Here is a 20,933-nt window from a genome sequence, read left to right as displayed (position 1 = left end):
CCCTGAGACGAATATACCAATGTTCCCTCTACACAAACTCATTTAGTTACAGGATTAATATTTCACTGCATATATGTTTCCACAATTGCGATCAGTGACTGTCAGATTTGCTGTTTATTACACTTAGGGTAACTCTAGACATCTGTGCAGTACATGCAGGTGCGAGAGGGTAATTTACAGTGAGATCTGAGAAACTGCAAGTAAGGTCAGGTGTGAAAGTGGTAATGTGTGAGATAATTTTTTTTTATTTTGGTGCCATCTTTGGTGCTAAGCGCTCATTGCTGTGGTGGTGTACTGTGTGCTGTGACATCATTTTCCTTGGATTTTCTGTTGATGAAGTTTGAGTTTCTGTAGGTGGCGCTCTTTTCTTTGCCAGTTCAGCCATGGTGGCTATCGCTGCTCATGCTAACAACTGACTTCTTCTTCTATTTACTCCAAACAAACCGCTGTTGCTGCTGCCGAAATCGCATCATGTGCCAGAGAATTTTTCCTGGGAACGACCTATCAGACACCGGGTGTTTAGAACAGCAAATGGAAAAGCTTTCATGAATTGGGTATAGGTTGAATTCCTATTATGTTATATAGAGTAGCAAAACAGAAATGTATTTGTATAAAAATGTTATGGATTATCATTTTAATTTACTAATCTGCATAGATGCATGGCAGACAAATGGTAATTGTCTCGCTTTCTTTCTCTTCTTTCTGTGTGTGTGTGTGTGTGTGTGTGTATCTTAGTGTGTGTGTGTGTGTGTGTGTGTGAGAGAGAGAGAGAGAGAGAGAGCGCATCAGAGCATGGATCAGGTGAATGCAGAGTGCAGACTCAGTGTGTAAGAGCTCTGGGCACGACGCCATCCACCTGGCAGGGCCCCCAACGGGGAGGCGGCCACAACAGAGACCTGCCGGCTCCCAACAGAGGCACGTTGCCAGGAGACGACTCGCTCCTCCCCTGGCTTTATTTACTGCACTCCTCATCAAGGTCACAGCCGGTGTCTCTATGGCAGGGAGAGGAGCGAGAGAGACACGTGGCTGACCGGGACAGAAAGAGAGAGAGAGAGAGGGAGGAGAGAGAGGGAGGAGAGAGAGGGAGGAGAGAGATAGGACTAACAAGGAGAGAGTGGGGGGCTAAGTGATATGGCTAATCTCCTTCTCGGACTAAAGACTACCTGTCAGCATGATTCTATCCCAACAAAACTACCCTGATTTATATATTTATACACTCATACGTTAATGTCCTACTGCTCATTGTGGCTGGTGCAGATCCAGCTCTGCAAGGCCAAAAGTGTATTTTGAATTGTTATAGTAACATAAAATATCCCATAACATATTTGCTAAATCAGTTATTAGTCACAATTATCTTGGTTTCAGGAAACAAAAATATTTTATTGCACTTTTGCACCATATCATATATTATCACTTTTTTTCTGTGCAGTATTTCTCAAAGTAGCAGCAGCTACAAAGTCTTGTTTTCACTCCTGCTGTCTTACTCTCACTGTGGTCCTCATTTACAAAATGCAAATAATAAACAACAATTCGTTCGGGCGCAGCTACAACCCTAAGGCAAACTTTGTGTGTCATCATCTGTTTAGAATCTCCAAATGACAGACGATGATGCAAATTTCAGGAATTAAACAACGTTTTCATGTTCAGTCTCGGGAGGATTTTCCTGCCTAACGTCGGAGCGATCCATTCTTTTCCACTTTGCTTGTCGCTACATTTTTCCACAGATGGTCCATGTAAGGTTTATCTCTCTGTTTCCCCACCACAGCTGCCTGCTTCTACATCTTAACTTTGGTTTCGGTCACATGGGCGCACGTTACACATTCAAAGGTTGCGACTGGTCACGCATAATGAAAGTGCTTGATATATCACACAGGGAACTTCAGGGGAATTAGCAATATAACACAACACTTAAATCAGCTAATTGCATGATTATTAATTGTGGAAACATAAAATCGCAATATACAGTTATCTATGATTAATTGTGCAGCCCTACCATTTGGTGGACGACTTTCCAAAGCACTGTACGGCACCATGAGTGCAAACACTTTTAGCTTGGGTGACCCCAGTGTTACTAATCCTGGCAGCATTAGTGCCATGCTCTGTCCACTGAGCTATATAAATTCACTCCGTCTGACACCCATTTACACTTGATTGCTCATCAGCTCGCACCGGTCACATGCACATCATGTTTCCTTCAAAAGCTAGCACAGCTGAACAAGCAGAGGCAGAACTCACATTTCGTTGGGCGCTCCAGTTTCCGCCTTCCTCGTTTCTTGCGCGGTGTCGTCAGGCTGTCGTCCTTGTCTTTCTCCGAGTCCTGCTCTTCCCGGCTGGGCAGGAATCCGTTCTCCTGGGAGGGGCTCAGGCTCTGACCCTGGGAGCTGTCCTCTGCCCGGCAGGAGGAAGGCTCTCTCGGGATGCCGTTCTCCACTTCCCTCTTCTCCTGTTTGGGGAAGCAGGCATCGGACGTCCTGTCTCCGTGCCCGCCCACATCTCCATTGTGGACCTGTGCCATGGACGGCCTACCCATTCCAGCGTAGCTGTTGCCTACGCCCACACTGTCTTTGAGAGAGCCAGAGCTCTCGACCTACAGGCAAGGGAGGAGGGGGGTGCGATGTTAATACCTTGGCAATCTATCAGGTTTACATATTGTTATTGCTGTAGCACTATGTTACGGTTTGATGTTATGAAGTACGACAGCGCTGTGCCTGTCAGCAGTTATGACAAATCATTAGATATACTGTAGCAGGCTGTGTAATAAACAAAACCTTTCAGGATTTACAATGAATCTTCCAGTACACTTGAAGAAAAAATATGAGCGAGTAACAATAAAAGGATATACATCAGCGCTCTTCAGGACTTAGCTACTAAAGGTATTGGGTAAATGGACTATTTGAAAGAAAATGTGAGTGAATGCATTCATCCATTTCTTAATGAATAAGCTTTGGGTTTTTTTATCCCTAAAGTCTCCTCGGCTGTATCTGGACAGAATCAAAAGCAGAACTTTTACACTTATTAGTCAATGAATTAAGGCATTTTCCCATCTCGCTCTGTTGAACTGAAGTTGTAAACTTCAAAGCTCTGCCAATAAATCTGCTGTATATCCATTAACTTGGAACTAAGGGATGGATTACGCTCGAGTTCAGCAAGTACAGTATCGAGCTTCCTGTACTCGTGTAGTTTCTTCATTACAGCAGCACAGAAATATGACAGGAATGTTGGCTGTTTGACAACAGAGAATTTTTACAGTCCGTTTAGTTTGGAACGCCCAGCTAAACTATTTCATTCTACACAGAGTATTTACTCTAGTAAATTGAAAGAGAGTTTACCTCCCTAAACCTGCATTTTAAGTTACAGGGACAGAGATTCATCCATTGCACCTAGTTTTACCTAAAAAACAACATAAGCACCATCTGTTTTGGACGACCTAGAAAAGAATCCTTTCAACTCCAAATGTGTGAAGAGGAGGAAATTTGAGAGTGTGTGTGTGTGTGTGTGTGTGTGTGTGTGTGTGTGTGTGTGTCTTGATAACGTCTCTGCTCCTGCCTAAAAATAGCCATAAAAAATACTTTCTCAGACAATCCCATTACTGGGTCACTGGGAGCAGAAAGTGGAGCACGTCTTGTGAGATCGTACTGTCAACACTGACGACAGCAGTGCTGAAGCTTTCATCTCCTGCAGACAGGTACAGCATTTACACTGAAGCCCACACAATTCAGACGACAGCGACGCCTCACGGGGCATCTGTCTTTCAGCAGAGGATGTTTAGCAAACACCGGTTCTCCTGATGTAAACCGAAACGGCAACTGCAATCTGTATTTTGTGCAGTGAACCGAAACGGCAACTGCAATGTAAAACTGCTTTAATGTGATCCAGAGACTCATAAAATATGTGCGTTGCATAATCTGTCTGTGTAAATGAGTGTAATGTAAATTACGCGTAACACAGCCGCTTATGATGCAAAGTAAAACTCTGTAAAAGTATTACTGTATCGTAAAACAACGCTAAGTCAAGCCAAATTTGGTTTTCAAGCATTCCTCAGTGACCGCAGAACTCTAAATTACTCCGCAGTTGTGGTAACTGAAAACAAATTAACTATAAATGTTCAACAATCCCATTCATACAAAGAGCGGCGCTCCGGCAGATCTGTTTGACGTGATAAATGAAAACAACAAGCCCAAAGCTCAGACATTATTAATATTCTGACTCAATTCATAACTAGAGAATGAGTTGCAGTGTGTGTGAGCTGACGGGAAACACACACAAAAGCACAAAAGCAAAAGGTCAAAAGCAAACAGACACACTCACAGAAATACACAGACATCCACACAACATCGTGCAGACACACACAGAAACACAGACACACACCAACACACAGAAACAAACATACACACTTACACTTACACACACACACACAACACTGTCGCTGAAAGAATTACGCAACAGTCTTAGTGACCCAGTGAACTACATGTGGCCTCTGCCAGAGGTCAAAGATCACAGTCGGTAAATCAGACTCAGACAGGCAGACAGAGGTCAGGCCAAAACACTGAGTAATTCAGCCAACTTACTGCTACAACATCACAACTACCGCACCAGTGTGTGTGTGTGGTACTAACAAGGCGGATAAACTATGACTTATCTTTTTCTTGAAAATGCACTATTTTTATGTAATTTGTGAGTCTGATAGTAGCTGCTATTACGTATTTGGGATAACCCAAACCAGACCAAAAATACCACAAAATGCCAAAATTTGCATTACATTAACAGAGAAACAGGATATATTGAAAACAATCTTCAGGCATGCTTTTACTAGAAGTATTAGACTAGAAGTATTCATTGTACTTTTTGACCAGTAAGTGTGTTACCACATATAGAGACACCAAATATCATGACACAAAAAGCACATAATAAACATCATGGACTTTAAACTTGTATCATAATATCAGATAGGCATAATCAGATCTTAATAACTACACTTAGGTAGCAAAATTCTTAAATCAATATTACAATTTCATGCCAAAGCAGCAAGTCATTGACCAGCTCACCAACTAAATTCATATTGCTAAGGAAGAAACAAACTTATGCTTCATCATGCAGACTAATTTGTTTTAAATTGCAATTTGATTTCTGATATGTGACAATATTTCATTATGAATCAAGTATCATACTGAAATCACCTGCTGAGCATTTTGTTACCCTACTGCTGACAAGCTGAAGGCCCTGTATGTCACAGCCTGGACCCGCTATAGTTGTTTTCCTTTTATTCCTTTCTTTATTCAAAACTATATTGCAGTAACAGCAGGTAACAGTTTAGGTGGATGAATAAATGCTTTGCCCCAGGCCTCACTGGTTTGCAGTCATACTAAATTTTGTATCAGGACTTAAATTTGACCATGTCCATGACGTCTGTGGTTTTTACGAGGAAAAAAACAGGAGCAATGTAGGCTTTCTTGAGGCCAGACATTTATATAACTACCTCAAAATACTACATGTTTTACATATTAACTGTTATATTACCTGTTATTTTCCAGCTTTACCTGCTAAATTATTTACCAGCTTTACCTGCTATATTACACCTGTTATTTAATAAAGCTGCTATTTTGCACAAAGAACAACAAACAAATCCACGTAATAGAGTAACTTCATTAGTCTCACAATAGAATCGCAAATAAATGTCTTTTGAGATCATTTTGAAGCAAAAAAACTATGCACAAAAAGTCAAGGGGGCAAGTACTTTTTTTGAATGACTTAAAAAAAATACACAATAAAACACCTATCTGATTCCAGCGTCTGGCACATGTGGTCGTTCCCCACTCGCTCCCCCAGATTTAACAGCTGTGAAAACACTCACTAAGGCGCCTCAGCACAGCATTTCTTTATCTATTATTGGATACTAGGCCTACTACTTAATATCTTGAAATACAGTGTGACATAAACCCTCCGATACATCCCTCCTATATAGGCCGTAATCTGGAAATATTTTAATCCGTTTTTTGGTCTGTGGAATCACACTGTGGTAATTAATTAACATGATGAAATGCAGAAGCTTATGCAAATGATAACATCTCAGAGAAAAGGAGCCCAACATACATCTTGGCCCGAGGGTCATTATCAAATCAGGGCAATTAGCTACGAAAAGCATCACAAACAGATTACAAATAGTAGTGTTTGTGCATAGCTAAGAAACATGGAAGAGATTATGTGGTGTTTATGCATGGTGTTAAGCTAAGTACATAGTAGCGCATGTGGTGTCTTATAAATGAACAGGGTTCGACTGATACGGGTTTTTGAAGGCAGATACCGACATTTTTGCACTGAGGCTGCCGATAACTGATATTTTGTGCTGATATTCAACAACTTTAAATTATTCCAGTTTCATGGCTAAAAATAGAAATATTCAAGTGTTTCCCCCAGAATTTGATTCTTGTCAGGGTGGAAAAGCCTTAGACCATCATGGGACACTAAAACTCTCCACTGAAATTGACCAACTGCACCCTTTCAATGGCAGGGAAATAGATTACTACCTTTAAATGAACAAACTAAACGAGTAAATAAAATGTACAAAGAAAACAACATTTCATTGCATGGAAGCTCCATCATATTGTAGGTGGACAACACGACTAGCCGTTATTGGATATTTAACAAAAGGACAATATCGGCCTGATATATTAGCAGACTGATATGACGTTACTATGAAGGATGTGATATAAAATCAATACTCACTTGAAAATGCTTGCGTTTCTTCCCAGGTCTGCCAACTTTACAAGAGGCACTACTACTTTTGGCCGGCCTCTCCTCTGTCATCTGGTCCTTGTCCGGTATTGTGCTCTCACCCTGTGAACAAAAAAAAAAAACACACAACATGTTAGATTTAGACGTACAGCATCCCGCCATGACTGGAACAGCTGTATTAACCTATGGGAATATCGAATGCACGGTCACAAATGAGGATTGCACGCAGGTTGTGAGGGTTAGGATCGTTCGTACAGTAGGCAGAGCGGCAGTTTCACCGCACAAAACCACTTGAGCAGTTGGGGGAACTACAATGGGTCCTTGAGTGTCTTTTGGCTGAGTGGACAATGAGACAGATAGAAATTGAATGACACTTTCCTTTGAACTAGGCTGAAGTGAAAGCTCTACGGACGCAGCGCTGACCTTACACACACGATCCCCTCTTGACACCGTTACAAAGACGTCGACTGGCCCCCGCCTTCCCCTGCTGCAATTTCCCTTTGATTAATAAAACTGTCTTCCCCCGTGAACAAAGCGCTGTGTCTGCCGCGACCGAGTACCCCTGGGGTTGATGGGAGAAAAGATGATACTAATGTAGATGCTTTGAGTTTCAATATTGACTGAATAGGACCACCAGCACCACGTCTGAATGCAAATGAGACTGCAAGGCCATTCCTGACATTTGCGGAGGGGGGCTGGGCTGCTAGGAGGCAGGCCGGGTCCTTATTAAATTCCTCAAGTATTGAATGTGAGATTCCCTCAAAGATAAATTGGCTCTCGACACCGTCAGGCATTCCACAACTGACTCCATCTGCTGACTGCTTGTTAAGTATTTTTATTTATTTAAATGCACAGTGGTGTAGGACTGGCAAATTATCAAATGAGATACTTACATGACTCCATCTTTGTGTAGCAGGCAAAGCATTTGTCTTACCCTGCTTGGAGTACCAGATGGGTGGGGTCTAATGCATCAGGACAGTTTAAGTTTTATAAATTGTCAGAGAACAGTATGCAAAATTGAGTTTCCATTACTTTCCTGTGATTGTCTAAACTCTGCTGCTAGCCATTCTGTTATATATATATATATATGTGGCAAACACCACCCACCAGATAATCCAAGCAGGTTCAAAATAAATGTTAAGAAATATTTACAAATACTATGTGACTATGTGACAAATACTATGTAATACTATGTCTCAGGTCTGTATACGTATACTGAGGCAACAAGTAGGTTCTTGTGCAAGCACAAATTCCAAAACTCTATAGTTGTTGGAGTTGTTAAAAATGTAGAGGATGGCAATAAAAATAGCCAGGAATTTCAAAGGTCAGGCCATGTTATGTCCTGAGAGTGTTAGCTGGGAAAACGGATCAAATCCAACAACCATTAAAATGCCAGGATGACAAACTGGTTTGTGTTAAGAAACATTTGGGATTGGAGTAATCAATGCTGTGATTGCTGGATAGAGGGTTTAAACTGAAGAGTTGTGGTCCAGAGTGCTATCTATCCAATCTGGAAAAAACAGTCCAAAACCAACCAATCACCAGCTAGTTCATCATTGAATTTCTTTAAGATACAGAGGATGCATTCTGTACATGTGTCATCATTTCGTCAACCATGGACCTGAGTTACCTACCAGCCTTTAAAATGTTTTAAATTTTGCTTTTGATCATTTTGCAAGAGAATGTGTCTTTCAGAGGGTGGCAGTTCATTTTATGATTAGTAATCCTATGCCAGTCCTTGGGTTTTTCTTCGCCAGGGTGGCAGAATTTGCATAAATAATAGCATGCTTTGAGTGCAGCCTGGTGTGCGGGCTCATTTGGGAGCCACTTACATGGATGACACAATTCAATGGCGCCTGGCTATCTCTGCAGGAACAGACTACACCGCACCGTCATCTAATTCCCAACTCAAGAGCTCCGGCACACTGAATGAAAATAATACACCATCTACACACACGGTTTCCCGAATATTTCTTGAAAACAACAGAAAGGCTGAAATATGATTTGATGTTGCCTAGAGTGAACCCTGTAACACTGTCAATATCTTTGCACTATTTCCGTCTGGGTAGCCGGTTATTTAAGGCAATGTCTGTTGCCAGGCAACAAGACTAGGGGCAGTGCTGTGTAATGGGAGCGTAGAGGAAGAGGACAGATTCCCCAGTAAAACAGCCATGGAGCCATTCCAGCTCCAGCTCAACCTACAACAGCCAACGCCCACGTCACCAACCACCATTACAACAGCCAGCGTCACATAATACAGTCGCACCTCAGCAGAGCCGCCTCAGAGACGCTGCCATCGCCGCCGCTGACGAGCATCTCTGATGCTGCAGCTGCACGAGGATTGTAATTATATTATGGGCTCTGCTTCAAAACATAGATTTGAAAATGCTCCAGTGTCTTGTTTTTATTAGAAAGAGCTGATATGGCAGCTGAACATGTTGTCAGAGTCTTGTCTTTATTTACTATTTGACTATTTGCTCAATATATAGACAGAGGGAATCAATGCGACCGAGTCTCCTCCAGTAAGTCTGTGGATTGCAGAGATCAATAAGGCATGAGCTTAACCGATTGATTAACTCCATTCATGAAATCGTTCAGTTGGGAGGGATTGTAATGGGCATTGAAATTGAGCGGCTGAGGACTCATTGTGGTCACACTGCACACTGTACAAACCAAGATCCTCTTGTTTTCATTGTTACATCCATGTAATATCGCAGTAATAACACTGTCAAAACTGTGGTGTGATACAAAATCCCCCTGTTGCTGTTCGTAGAGCATTGTTGTATGAGCTCAGGAGTGAATAATCTCCTTTTAAATCAGCTCTGGCCAGGGCTCTGCCTTTTAAAAATAACACTTTGCAATGATGGAGAGTCAAATCCAAATGTATCAACAAATCTGCTTGTCATTGAAAGAGTCAAAACGTGCTTGAATCAACTTTTTGCCCCGCTAGTTGGGAGTTGAAAAATCCCAGTCATTCACCAACATACCACACTGTGGAGGAGCCCACCTCCAGTCATCTCAGAAATTCCTAATATGAAATTCCTTGAGTTTCTTACCATTCTGTTTCCAGGTGAATCACCGTAGTCTGAGCCCTTGAACACGGTGGTGTTGGTGTTGGTGACAGTGTTGGACGGCATCATCAAGGGTCTTGTGGTCAGTGTAAATGAGGGAAGCTTCAGGTGAAAATAAACTCAAAAGAACAAACAAAAAAAAAACAATGACTGATGACGATGATGATGATCCCTCTTCTCTCTCTGCTCTCCTGGAAAATGAGAAACAGAACTGATTAGGACGTTGATGAATAATCTGACAAGCCAACTTGTTCATGAGTTACACATTAGAGATACCTCGGTTTTCTATTAGGTTGTTCTGATGCTTCCAACAATGGGCTGCAGTCATGCATTCAGAGTTGAATAGTTTTATGCAAACTATGCATGCTGCAGTGCTGCAGGTTAAACATTGACACATTTTGTGTTCATTTTTCTAAAATCAGTGAAGTATACTGTATTTTTGTCAACAACAGACAGTTTCTGACCATTAACTTTCCCTTTGTTTAAAGTACACGTCATGTATAGGAATTTCAAAGGCTTCTATAGGATACTGTATAGCTACTATCGCCTATAGGGCCTAGACCACTTTTCACACCACATGGGTATATTGATGTACAGTAGTCGACAATAAATGCCCGCGAATGTGCACTGAATTGACGGCAGGGCATTACAAAACACATTTGGGATGGTGCTGTTTTTATTATTTCATCTATTTTCAACTATAAAAGTCTTACATTCACCATAAGAGTGTGGGTTAAAGTAAACTGTAGTATACTTCAGTAGTCAACCATGCGCACAGAGCGGAGCCATACTGTAGCGCTGGCAGAAAGAAATGTCTAAAACTGAAGGGAAAAAAAGCATACATCTATATTAAGAGGCGAGGATGTATTTAATTTCCTCCAGAGGTTAAGCCAAGATTAGTGACAGTCGGTTCTGATTTATTTGATATCAGGCTACTAGAATGAAGTCGCTCCTGAAAAAATAATTGCAGGCAATTACCAGAACGTGTTATCTTGAAAAATAATTTATTATAGGACCACACAGACATTAGTGTCACCGCATTTCCATGCATATCAGACTACAATCAGGTGATTCGCTTAGATGACTGCGATCGGCTGACGTGCATTTATTATTCAATAGGCTATGCGTTAAAAATGGCAAAGTTTTAGACGTCTTTTGCAGGGGAAGTCTGCATATATGACCCTAGGGATTGTAGCTCTTTTACAGGCCACGGCCACTGAAGGATAAATCCCCGTTATTTTTTTTTTTCATGAGGCGGGTGTTTTCTGGAGCCACAATCCCGGCTCTGTGCTGTAAAATCGGCCGTCAAGTTCAAGTGCACATCGCGATGTCTAATCAGCACATCTGCAAAAGCAACATAAGCAACCTAATCGCTATTTCCCCGTTTCCATCGAGCGCCTTCCGCTCTGAGGGCTTTCACGTTTTTGTTCCGATAGAGGTTACCCTTCCTGCACAGCAAGCAGTGCCGGGTTAAACGGCTTTAAATGAGTGAATCACAGTTGTTCGTTACCCGTTTTTGCCAAGTCCCAGGCCTGGCCCTTTTTTTTGTTTCGCTTGCTCCCGGAGCCTCCTTCCTCTTCTCTCCCCGTCCTCCACCTCCCCAGCCGGCCAGCACTCCTCCAGATGCGCCGCTCTCACTGCAGGGGCCTGCGGACTGTCTGCTAACGCTTCCACCAGGTCCTAAAGCCAGCTGATTCAGTGGTTATTAAGCATGCTGTGGAGGGGGTGTGTGTGTGTGTCGGGGGGGGGAGGTGTTCATGCCATGGACACTTTAGCCCGCTCACCCCTGTTTGATAAGATTTTATCCCAGCGACGCCCATATGGTAAGATTTTTGTTGAATCGTTATCATTCAATTGTCTAAACTGTATGTGAGAAGGTAAGGCCTAGTATCTAGTGAAGTGAAACCTATGCGTATACAGTCATTCTTATGCATTAAATTTCTAGTGCATTACTTAATAATGAAACTACACTCTTCCTCATTTTGCTGGGATCCCCCCTCAGGGTCCTCTGGTGGTCCCCCGGCCCTCATCTTTGAGAGCCACTGTCCTATACACACTTCACATAGCAAATATTCCAGTGTTGATAACTGTTGATCTTTCAGTGACAGTTATTTGGAGTTGATTAGTGTTGACTGGAGAGTTGTTTGTCCACTCATAGAGCTGATATGACTCTGGAGCGGCCGTTCAAAACTATCTTCAAGTGTTTAATCTGCTCTGATGGGTGTGGACTTATATAAACACCGGCATAGTGTTGATTTTTTACATTCTCAAAGTTAAATTAACACTGATGAATTTGCTGTGTAACTAGGCCTACAGCATACTGACATTGTGCCTGCAGTACACGTGAAAAGGATGTCAAGTGCCTTTATATTTACTTGTGAAATCAAAATTGTACACATTTCAAATGCTCAAACAAGCCGAAGCATGCAACATTAGAACTGCCAATTTGTCTGAGTAGATATTCACACCAGTTGACTTCCTCGGAGCACTGAACCACTGATGTGGGATCATTTATTTGGCCTTATATCTGTATACCAATACGGGTATATGGGCGTATCAGAATCACACTGGAGCTCCATCCCTAGAACTGAATAGATTATATCTTTGGCACTGAACTCTTGATCTAACATCGAATCTACATTTCATTTCCTAGAGTGCAGCTAGAATGAGATAGCTATTCAAATATCTCTGCTATCACATTCATTTCACCCCTACTGCTTCATAACCTATATTTATCCCGCGCGTGCCCACTAGACGGAGACACAGGGTGAGGTGAAGTGAGTTTCAGGTTTGCCCGACGCACAAGTGCCAAACTGCTGAGGCTCACAGAACAAACTCCCTGCGGGGCAGATAGAGGGCTCTTTAGGAGCAGGGGAGGTGTGTGTGTGTGTGTGTGTGTGTGTGTGTGTGGAGGAGGAGGAGGGGAGAGGAGGATGTGGGGGGTGGCAGCAGGCGGATGTGGTTCACTGAGCTGGAAGCATCGGTGTAGCCATCAGCTCCTCTTTCCCTTGTCGTCTGTAGAGTCACTGGCACTGAGCGGTTCACCTAAGGACAGCAGCGAAGCAAAGAGGATGACAAAACCTGCAGACAAGAGCAGAGTGCTGCCGGATGGTGGAAACTGCTGCTCTCTCTCTCTCTCTCTCTTTCCCTCTCTCTCTACCTCGAACACCCACAGGGGGGAGGTTGCTGATAGGTCAAAGTTTCCTGACCTCATCTAAATTATGTCTTTTTGTCTGCTTTTTTCTCGCCACCCCCGCTGTGTGTGGCCTGGAGCATCTGGAAAAGGTCAGCGTTCGTGTTTTCAGTTCAGATTTGTAGGTGAAGCATGAAAAGGCATTGTTTGCGGCTGAGCTGCCAAAAGGATGCCTTCGTTTTTTTTTTTTTTCTGTTCTGTGTCTAAATGGTAGCTGATAAGGAGGAAGTTGTAAGTAGAGAAGGCACTTGGGGGAACGGATTCATGAAAAATTGATCTTAAGGCCATAATCAGCTGCTTATGTTTCTGTTATATCAGTTATTTCTAGCATTGTACAAAGTATGAATACAGTATAGTCAGAAGTTTTATTTAGTTGTACTATTTTTCACATTTTAGAATAACCTTTAGATCAAAATGGCTTTAAGATAATGAAAAACATAGTATATTAAATTAGCTGTGTCCAAACTTTTGACTGGTAGTGTATGTCACTTCTATTTATCATATTCTTTCAAAGTTTGTGCAGCAGACTCTGTAGGAATATAAATGAGGCTTCTTGTTTTTGTTCGATAAGGACTGTCAGATGATTGAGTATACTGTAGTGAGTATAGTGTAGTGTCTATTAATTAAAAAACACAATAACAATCATGACATGACCAAGCAAGCAATATTTTAAATCTTTTTAATATATCTCACAATTTATTTATTTACAAAAGACAGTGGCTGTGTGACATAAAACTATGCTTTTGTAAAATTAACATGAGAAACAAATGTGTACAAGAAGCATAACCATACGTAACACATACATAGATAAATAACATTAGGGGAGCGTTGTTGAGGTTGTCCTCTTGCACATTGTCTCTCTGCAAACAATAAAAGGATCACAATGTATGCACCTCTCTATGATTGGCTGTCGTCTAGTTGTATTACCCCGGGTTTGGTCAGATAGGGTATACAGTATTGCCTCCCCATTGGCTAGAATGACATCAGTGACTGTCTATCAGTAGAATTGGAATGTGTTAACTATCTTACTCTGTTACTATTAAATGCAAGCTTTTCCAGATTCCAGCGGTGGAGACCATTAAATGTGTTTATCTTCAGGCATTCTGTGAATAAACTATGGGCAACAACAACATACTAATGCAGATATACTGTGATATATAATTTGTATGACACACACAAAGTCTGCAAACAGTTTGGCACAAATGTAAAGGCTGAACATAAGTTTACCACTTTCCCCCCCAGAACACAATAAATAAATTAAAAAAAAAATCTCTACAAGGTCACAGACTAAAACTCCTACATAAAGGCTGATAGATCGTCTTATCTGCTGAATGGTTTACTTTATACAGCACTTTACAGAACAGCTACAGGCACAAACTAAAAGAAAAAAAGAGTTTAGTTTGACATTGCATTCCTATGCGTGGCCAGTATGAAGGGGAAGACAATAACTCACTTCTCCAAATTTTTACCTCAGCAGTTCAATTATTTTTAGACCTTCAAGGCTGAATAGACTGAGCCTTTTGACAGTATTGATCACAAAGTTTCAGAACACGGTACTTCGTTTTTATACCTGCTTTTTAGACTCATTCATATGTGGGTTGGCGACTACTCTATGCAAGTGTGAGTGTGCACTTGAATCTGTGCTTTGACAAAACCATTACAGTGATTATACTCCACTAATAAACTGGAAGAATAACAATAATGATAACATAGCATAACGTTAACAGAGAACTGAATGAAAACATCACATTTAGAACAACGATAACAGAGGAGCCTCGTTTTGTTCTTTTTCTTGACACAGTGTAATAGGTTGTTGAAACCTTATACTTAGCTTATAGGATGGGCTTACTGTACAAATCTCAATACGAGAGTTCACGCTTTCTCTGGTTCAGTTTCTTAAGCACAGTTTAGTTTTTTTCAACCTGTTGGTGCCACCATGCAGATTTTGCCCAACATACATTATTATTTCCTTCACGAACTGAACACATTACGCTGAAATCATTCCTCGACCTTTATCACACTACATTACTAAAAACCAGACATTGCTCATTTCCGTTTGAGATGAATGGCTACCCTGAATGACAAAACGTTGAACCAGAAGACAAATATGTAAAAGTAACTTAGATCTGATTCAAGTAAATAACCTCTCTGGTTGACAGTTATCTCTGTCGCGGATAGATTGCTTTCCCTATCCAAGGCAGACACAAATTCACACACAAACAAACTATATCCATCAACATGCTCCACCGAGTAGCACTTCAGAAAGTCTTTTTTTCCTTCTGATAATCCACATTCTTTACCAGGCTTTTAACCGCTTGCTGTTATTTCCCTCTAAATATCTGAAGAGTTTCATTCCAAAACGAGACATCCACCATTTGGCGAAAGTGGCATCTGCTATTACAAAATGACTGCTGATATGACAGTAAAATGAACTATGGGATATTTCTGAAGTTATTAGCTGCAGTTTAAAGGATTGAGTCGTGAATAGCAGTAATAACTTTGGCTCACAGTGGGTATTTCGTGTTTTGGAATGAAACCCTTCATTTTGAATCATCATTGACCTTTGACCTGTAGCAAACTGAAGCCAGTCTGTGGCCAATGACTTCTAGCAGTTCAAGTTAAACCACCAAATCCCACCTAGAGTAGCTCTGCAGTCCCTGAGCACCTACCTTCATTGCACATAAACATTTTCTCTATTCCTTTGTTAACTAAATAAAGCTATCAAAGCATTTTCTACTTACTTACTACTTCCTTACATCCTCACATACTGTATTAAGTGTCCATTTTGTAATTCACAACTAAAACTCAATGCCTAATTTGTACTATTCATTTAAACATCCTGAGGTGCTTCCCTACCCTTTACTTATAAATAAATACTGTTGCTACCAACTAGTCAGTGTATTTGGAAGGAGGCACCGTGCTGCGTGAGTTTTAAAATGCCCTTCAGGTGTGCTGACTTGGTTCTTGACGTCAGTTAAGTTTTCACTGGGACGAAACAATGAGAGTCAGGCCGTTATTGTGTTTATAGTAGCCCCTCGGTTTCTCTGACCACACAGCCCTCTTATTTGCAAGGGTGGCTCACTGAGCGCACAGTAGCAGCAGTACAGTATGTGACTCAATGGGTGCGTTCACATGCACACAGTATTCTGGATATGAGCTCATATCCTGGTTAAGGTCTTAAAGGGGATAAGCTGTTTATTTGCATCTTCATATCCCAAAAGCAGATACCTCTGTGTGCATGAATAGACAGAATAGTCTGAATATTACCATGGAAACTGAGCTGACACCCACTGCACCCAACAGTAAATAGTATAAGGTATAAGCTAATGTGGGCGGATCCAAACTCTCATGTTTGGGATTCTCATAATCGAGATGGGAGCTTATCCTGGCTATTGTAAACGGGATATGGCGTCAACTCTTCAACAGAATACTCGAGAGCATGAATGTGCATGTAAACACACTCAATGTGAATTCTGAGGCAAGACACTTCTGACGCCCCAGCTGTCATCATAAACCCACAAAGAGCTGGCGTAACATGGTACAGTACCTAAATCCAGACATGAGTGCAACTTCATGCAAAAATGCTAACGAAAAAAGATACTAGCGCTAATCATACAAAAGCAATGACAGGGAACATGTCGTGAAAATAGGTCATTTTCCATGTCGGGCCGTTCCCCAGGTCATGTGTTTACAGTATTATATACAGAATGATCTGCTTAATGGAACAGTTGGGGGAGAAAGCACAGCAAGCCATTCCTTAGCAGTCATGAGGGAAATCATTAGGTACTTACAGCAGTTTTTGTATACAGAACAACATATACACTCGCTAATTAGACACATCTTGCTACCTGCAAGGTGTGAGGAAACGTTTCAGTTCACATAGTGAAATCCTGTTAGATTACAGCATGCATTACTCTACGTGCTAATGCCAGGGGGGTTGTTGTTGTTGTTACTGACTCTTCCCAGCTGATGACTGTATGTCCTTATTGGATGGAATGGTGTTGTCTTTCCCTCAGTGCTTCTGTGCTCTCACTGTGCCTGGAAACACACAGATGAAATCATGTTTTAGTGCTGCTGACAGCCTGGGCATCCTGGATGCAAACATTTGTAAAATACGCAGAACGGAAAACACAAATTACTCTGTGTTCACACTGCTACTGTAGCACCCACACTGGCAGGTTTGATCTAGCTTATTGCAACAAGTGTGTTGCAGCAAAATCCCAGACATAGAGCAACGTCTGATTGCCTGATAAAGCTGTCATCCAAGTGTTGCAGTTCTAAAATGGTCCAGGTGCAGCCAACTTTTCCAGACCAGCAAATGAGGAAACAATACAGCTGTGATTAACATCAGCCAATATTTCTCTACTGGTAGAAAATTTATGTATTTTAATCGACTGGATTCTCGAGTTGCTTGCGGTGTGAACACAACCCTTGTAATATGCCATGCGTATTATAACATTACATGATTATAATTCATACTTTTTTTGTTGTTCATTCTGCCTCAGCTGAAAACAAAGAAAGGAAATATGGCTTATTTACTATATAATGTAAAATGCCTCATTTTCATGATCAAACAAAATAAATGTGCGCCGTTCCAATAGAGTAAATATCTCCAAAAGTTTAAATTAGGATGCATTTATTATTATGACCATGCATTTAACTACAAGTACTGCCATTCAGCTCAGACTTACCTCTGTCCCCACCATTTCTCATGTTGGTCTCCTCTTCCTCTGCACCGTCGTCTACTAGAAATGACACGTGAGAATTCAGTGATGATGTTTTTGGTCACCGTGTAAAGAAAACCATGTAAAAATAAAGAAATAAATAAAATTAAATCTGAGACACAGGTGACAAAACATACTCAAAAAGACCCAAACACGGAGGAACAAATGAGCTCAGAGAATTTAATGATGAAGTGTCAAATCCGTGATTAAAGACTCAACCCCAGGCAACAAAACAGACTCAAAGAAAATAAAATGCAGGTGACAAAACAGAGCCAAACTCTGACACATGTGTCATAAACCAACCTGAGTGGAGCTCTTTCACCAGTGACGACATGGTGTTTGTGATTGAGTCAGCAGCAACTAATAGATCATTCCGAAGATTTCTAGGTACACCTGGGACACAAAGAGGAATTTTCAATTCAAGGTAAAAAACACCCACAGTTACAAGTTACTAGTTTTTAGTTTAGTGATTATGTAAAGTTCACATGTCGTAAAGTATTATCATTTGAGGGGTTTCATTTGAAAACACTATCATTTTGAGGGGAAAAAATGCTAGCTTATCTTCATTGATCAACATTTAAAAAAAAACACAGATGATTGCATCCTCTAAAATGTTATTATTTTGTAAGTAAGGGCTTCAAGCCGATAAATTCAACAGTATTCCATAACAAGTTTTATTTTCATGCCAATAATCATTTGTCAACATAGTTTCCATGTTTTGCAAATGGTGGAGATTTAATTTTGGAATGAAACTCTTTGTTAATTGACAGGTGCTGGTGTGTTCTTCAAATCCACCTTGGAGGAAGAGCCTCACCCTGAGCGAAGGCCTCCAGCACGTCCCCTCCCACCCCCGCCAGGCAGTCCTGTGGTGTGTGAGTAGGGGTGGACCCAGCCGAGGTGGAGCGTATGGGCATGGGCATGGAGCAGCCCGCACCATGACTGGGGGAAGAATGAGGGGAGCCTCCAGACTGGGACTGCAACAGAAACAATCAGTAAGTTATTTGACCATCTAAATTTGGTGTCTAATCATGAATGTCCTTGAAGAGTTTGACTTCCTTAACTTTCTTAACCTGTTGTAACTCAAAGTACAAGTGTGTTACTGCAGTGCTTGCAAACAGTACAGATATAAAACATTTTACAGTCTTGAAATACATGTAAAACTCATGTTTAGTCATCACATACTGCCACACCTCATACAAAAAAGTCAAGTAATCGATTCAGGTCCAGATTCTCTGATATTGCGTCATGAAGACAATCTATACGCCACCTTTCAAACGATCCTAAATGCGTTAAAATAATTTGGGGGAGTTGGTGTTGCAAAAATGTTAATGAATTGGGTGCAATCTTGATTTGCATGGCCTTGCCTAAAAATAAATATAATATGGCCAGCATAATGAGATTTACATATAATTTACATATGCATGAGCATGACAGGCCAAAGAGACAATTTTTTGAACAGCGCTATTAGGCAGCTTTCTACTCATTGTGCACGGTTAGTGAACAGCATGGCATTCTGATTTGGTCATTTTCGTGATATAGCGTGTGGATCTGGGCCTCAGAGTGAAAAAATATCTTCAATCCAATTAATCACTATGTCAACAAAGCCAATTGTGGGGCGACTGTGTTTCAAGGGACGCTGCCATATTGCAATCACAGATTGCGGCTTTAAGGAGAGATGACCTTGTTGCCTCTAAAGGTGACTTTTATTAAAACAAACACAGACACAGATGTGGCAAAAAGAACTTAATCCTTTGAGGGAGAACAAACAAAAACAATGGTCCAAAGGCAAGAAAACCTTATGGTAATCCTATACTGGCTGGCTGTGCAGCGGCACACATCCATACACTATCTCTCTATAGTGCACCTTTACTGGATTGAGGGGGTAATGAGAACCATGTGTGGGTGAGCGGCTGGGGCCTGTGCTGGGTCGGGCGCTATAGCTTGCAGAGAAAGGGGCACTGTGTGTCCCTGGGACTGGTGCAGGCCCGGGCCGATGGCTCAGAGCCAGGCAGCAGATGGCCAGCCAGACTGCAGTCACATTAGAAGGGAGGTTGTTAGCGCTGATGAAAGGAACAGGTCTCTGACATTTGGGCTAAGAAAAACACAGTTCTCTCAACTCGCCTGGACCACGGCCCTGAGAAAGCTGGTTTTAAAGGTTGTATCTCAGCCTATGGTTTTAGCTATCTCATAACGTAAGAGCAGATAAGAGCAAGGGAATGGTGGGGTAGCCTAGATTAGAGGACTAGATCTCTGTAACCCAGTTAGATAGTGGATTCCTTCCATCATTGCTAACCTCCTTCTTAAAATGTATTATAGGAAAACACTGCAATTTCCCTCTCTCATTCCACTCCTTCTCATACATTTGAAAAGAGGGCTCAGAGGGCATTACAATTCTGCAGAATGGGAATCACATCTGAGTAAAGGGGGGAGTATAGCAACGTTACACTAAGTGCTATGACGAGAGCCAGTCATTGAGCCTTGCAAACTGAATTAAGGGCCACTTACTGCCTGCTTCTGCTCCTCATCCTATCAGCCAGCAAAGGTAAGCAGTGTGAGAGAGCAGGAAGAGTGAGAGAGCAACAGAATTAAAGCAGTGAAAGAAGAAGAAAGAGAATTAAAGCAGTGAAAGAAGAAGAAAGGGATTTCTGCATGCACCATAAGGCACTTTAACACGATTTTAGATCACTGTAATTTTGTTGTTTCAAATAAGTAAACATGTTCACATCTCATGTTATCAAACATGCCACCAAGTATAAAACCCTATCCTGTGCAGTAGATTAGCATCAACAAAATCCGTAAAACAGTAAAGAAGGACAGCAAAGTACCGAATGAATTAGGACAGTGTGTTAGTATGCATACACCATCACAGGGTCGAAATGCTGACTCAGAGGTCTTGCTGCCCCGCCTGGAGACTAATCTCTTGGAAACAGAGGTGATCATCCTACCTTTAGCAGCCTCATGAGTCCCTCCAACTGCACCATCAGCTCCCGCCTGCTCTCCTGCAAGGCCGACATGCGCCTCTCCAGCTCATCCTTCCTGTGTCTGTGGCAGAGGGAAGGAATGAAATATGTTTGTAATTTATTTCATCATCGTTTTCTGTTGAATTTTTGTAGATTTGGGGGTGTTGGGGATAATTTTTTTGTATCTGAGATCGAGGTTCGTCCCTGGGCCCAAAGCAAGGATCAATTCCAGTAGGTGTTGCAGTTTAGGAGT

General features: G+C 41.6%; 2 protein-coding genes across 3 annotated transcripts in view; both read right to left on the bottom strand.

The window, feature by feature from the left end:
* Nucleotides 1-11,410, bottom strand: part of LOC139661320 (DNA (cytosine-5)-methyltransferase 3A-like) — a gene marked incomplete at its 3' end in the record, with an annotated part of 28,197 nt that extends 16,787 nt beyond the window's left edge. The window contains exons 1-4 of the mRNA XM_071539761.1: nucleotides 11,314-11,410; nucleotides 9,789-9,994; nucleotides 6,724-6,834; nucleotides 2,236-2,587 (exon numbers count right to left, since the gene is read on the bottom strand). Coding sequence (XP_071395862.1) covers nucleotides 2,236-2,587; nucleotides 6,724-6,834; nucleotides 9,789-9,872 — 547 coding nt within the window. The remainder of the gene's footprint in view (nucleotides 1-2,235; nucleotides 2,588-6,723; nucleotides 6,835-9,788; nucleotides 9,995-11,313) is intronic.
* A 2,279-nt stretch (nucleotides 11,411-13,689) lies between these two features.
* The window catches only part of dtnbb (dystrobrevin, beta b), a 29,958-nt gene continuing 22,714 nt past the window's right edge, over nucleotides 13,690-20,933 (bottom strand). The window contains exons 15-20 of one of the 2 annotated variants that reach the window (XM_071539534.1): nucleotides 20,666-20,762; nucleotides 20,229-20,246; nucleotides 18,535-18,694; nucleotides 18,024-18,113; nucleotides 17,688-17,741; nucleotides 13,690-17,034 (exon numbers count right to left, since the gene is read on the bottom strand). In XM_071539534.1, coding sequence (XP_071395635.1) covers nucleotides 17,009-17,034; nucleotides 17,688-17,741; nucleotides 18,024-18,113; nucleotides 18,535-18,694; nucleotides 20,229-20,246; nucleotides 20,666-20,762 — 445 coding nt within the window. In that variant the 3' untranslated portion in view covers nucleotides 13,690-17,008. The remainder of the gene's footprint in view (nucleotides 17,035-17,687; nucleotides 17,742-18,023; nucleotides 18,114-18,534; nucleotides 18,695-20,228; nucleotides 20,247-20,665; nucleotides 20,763-20,933) is intronic. The other variant, XM_071539543.1, reaches the window with a different exon arrangement.

The sequence above is a fragment of the Centroberyx affinis genome, unplaced genomic scaffold, assembly GCF_046629955.1.
Source record: "Centroberyx affinis isolate AG114_WGS23_722 - 3 ecotype Tasmania unplaced genomic scaffold, CSIRO-AGI_Caff_v1 ptg000205l_1, whole genome shotgun sequence".
Lineage (NCBI taxonomy): Eukaryota > Metazoa > Chordata > Actinopteri > Beryciformes > Berycidae > Centroberyx > Centroberyx affinis.
The sequence above is the reverse complement of the archived record's forward strand: the minus strand, read 5'-3'. Positions and strand labels throughout refer to the sequence as shown.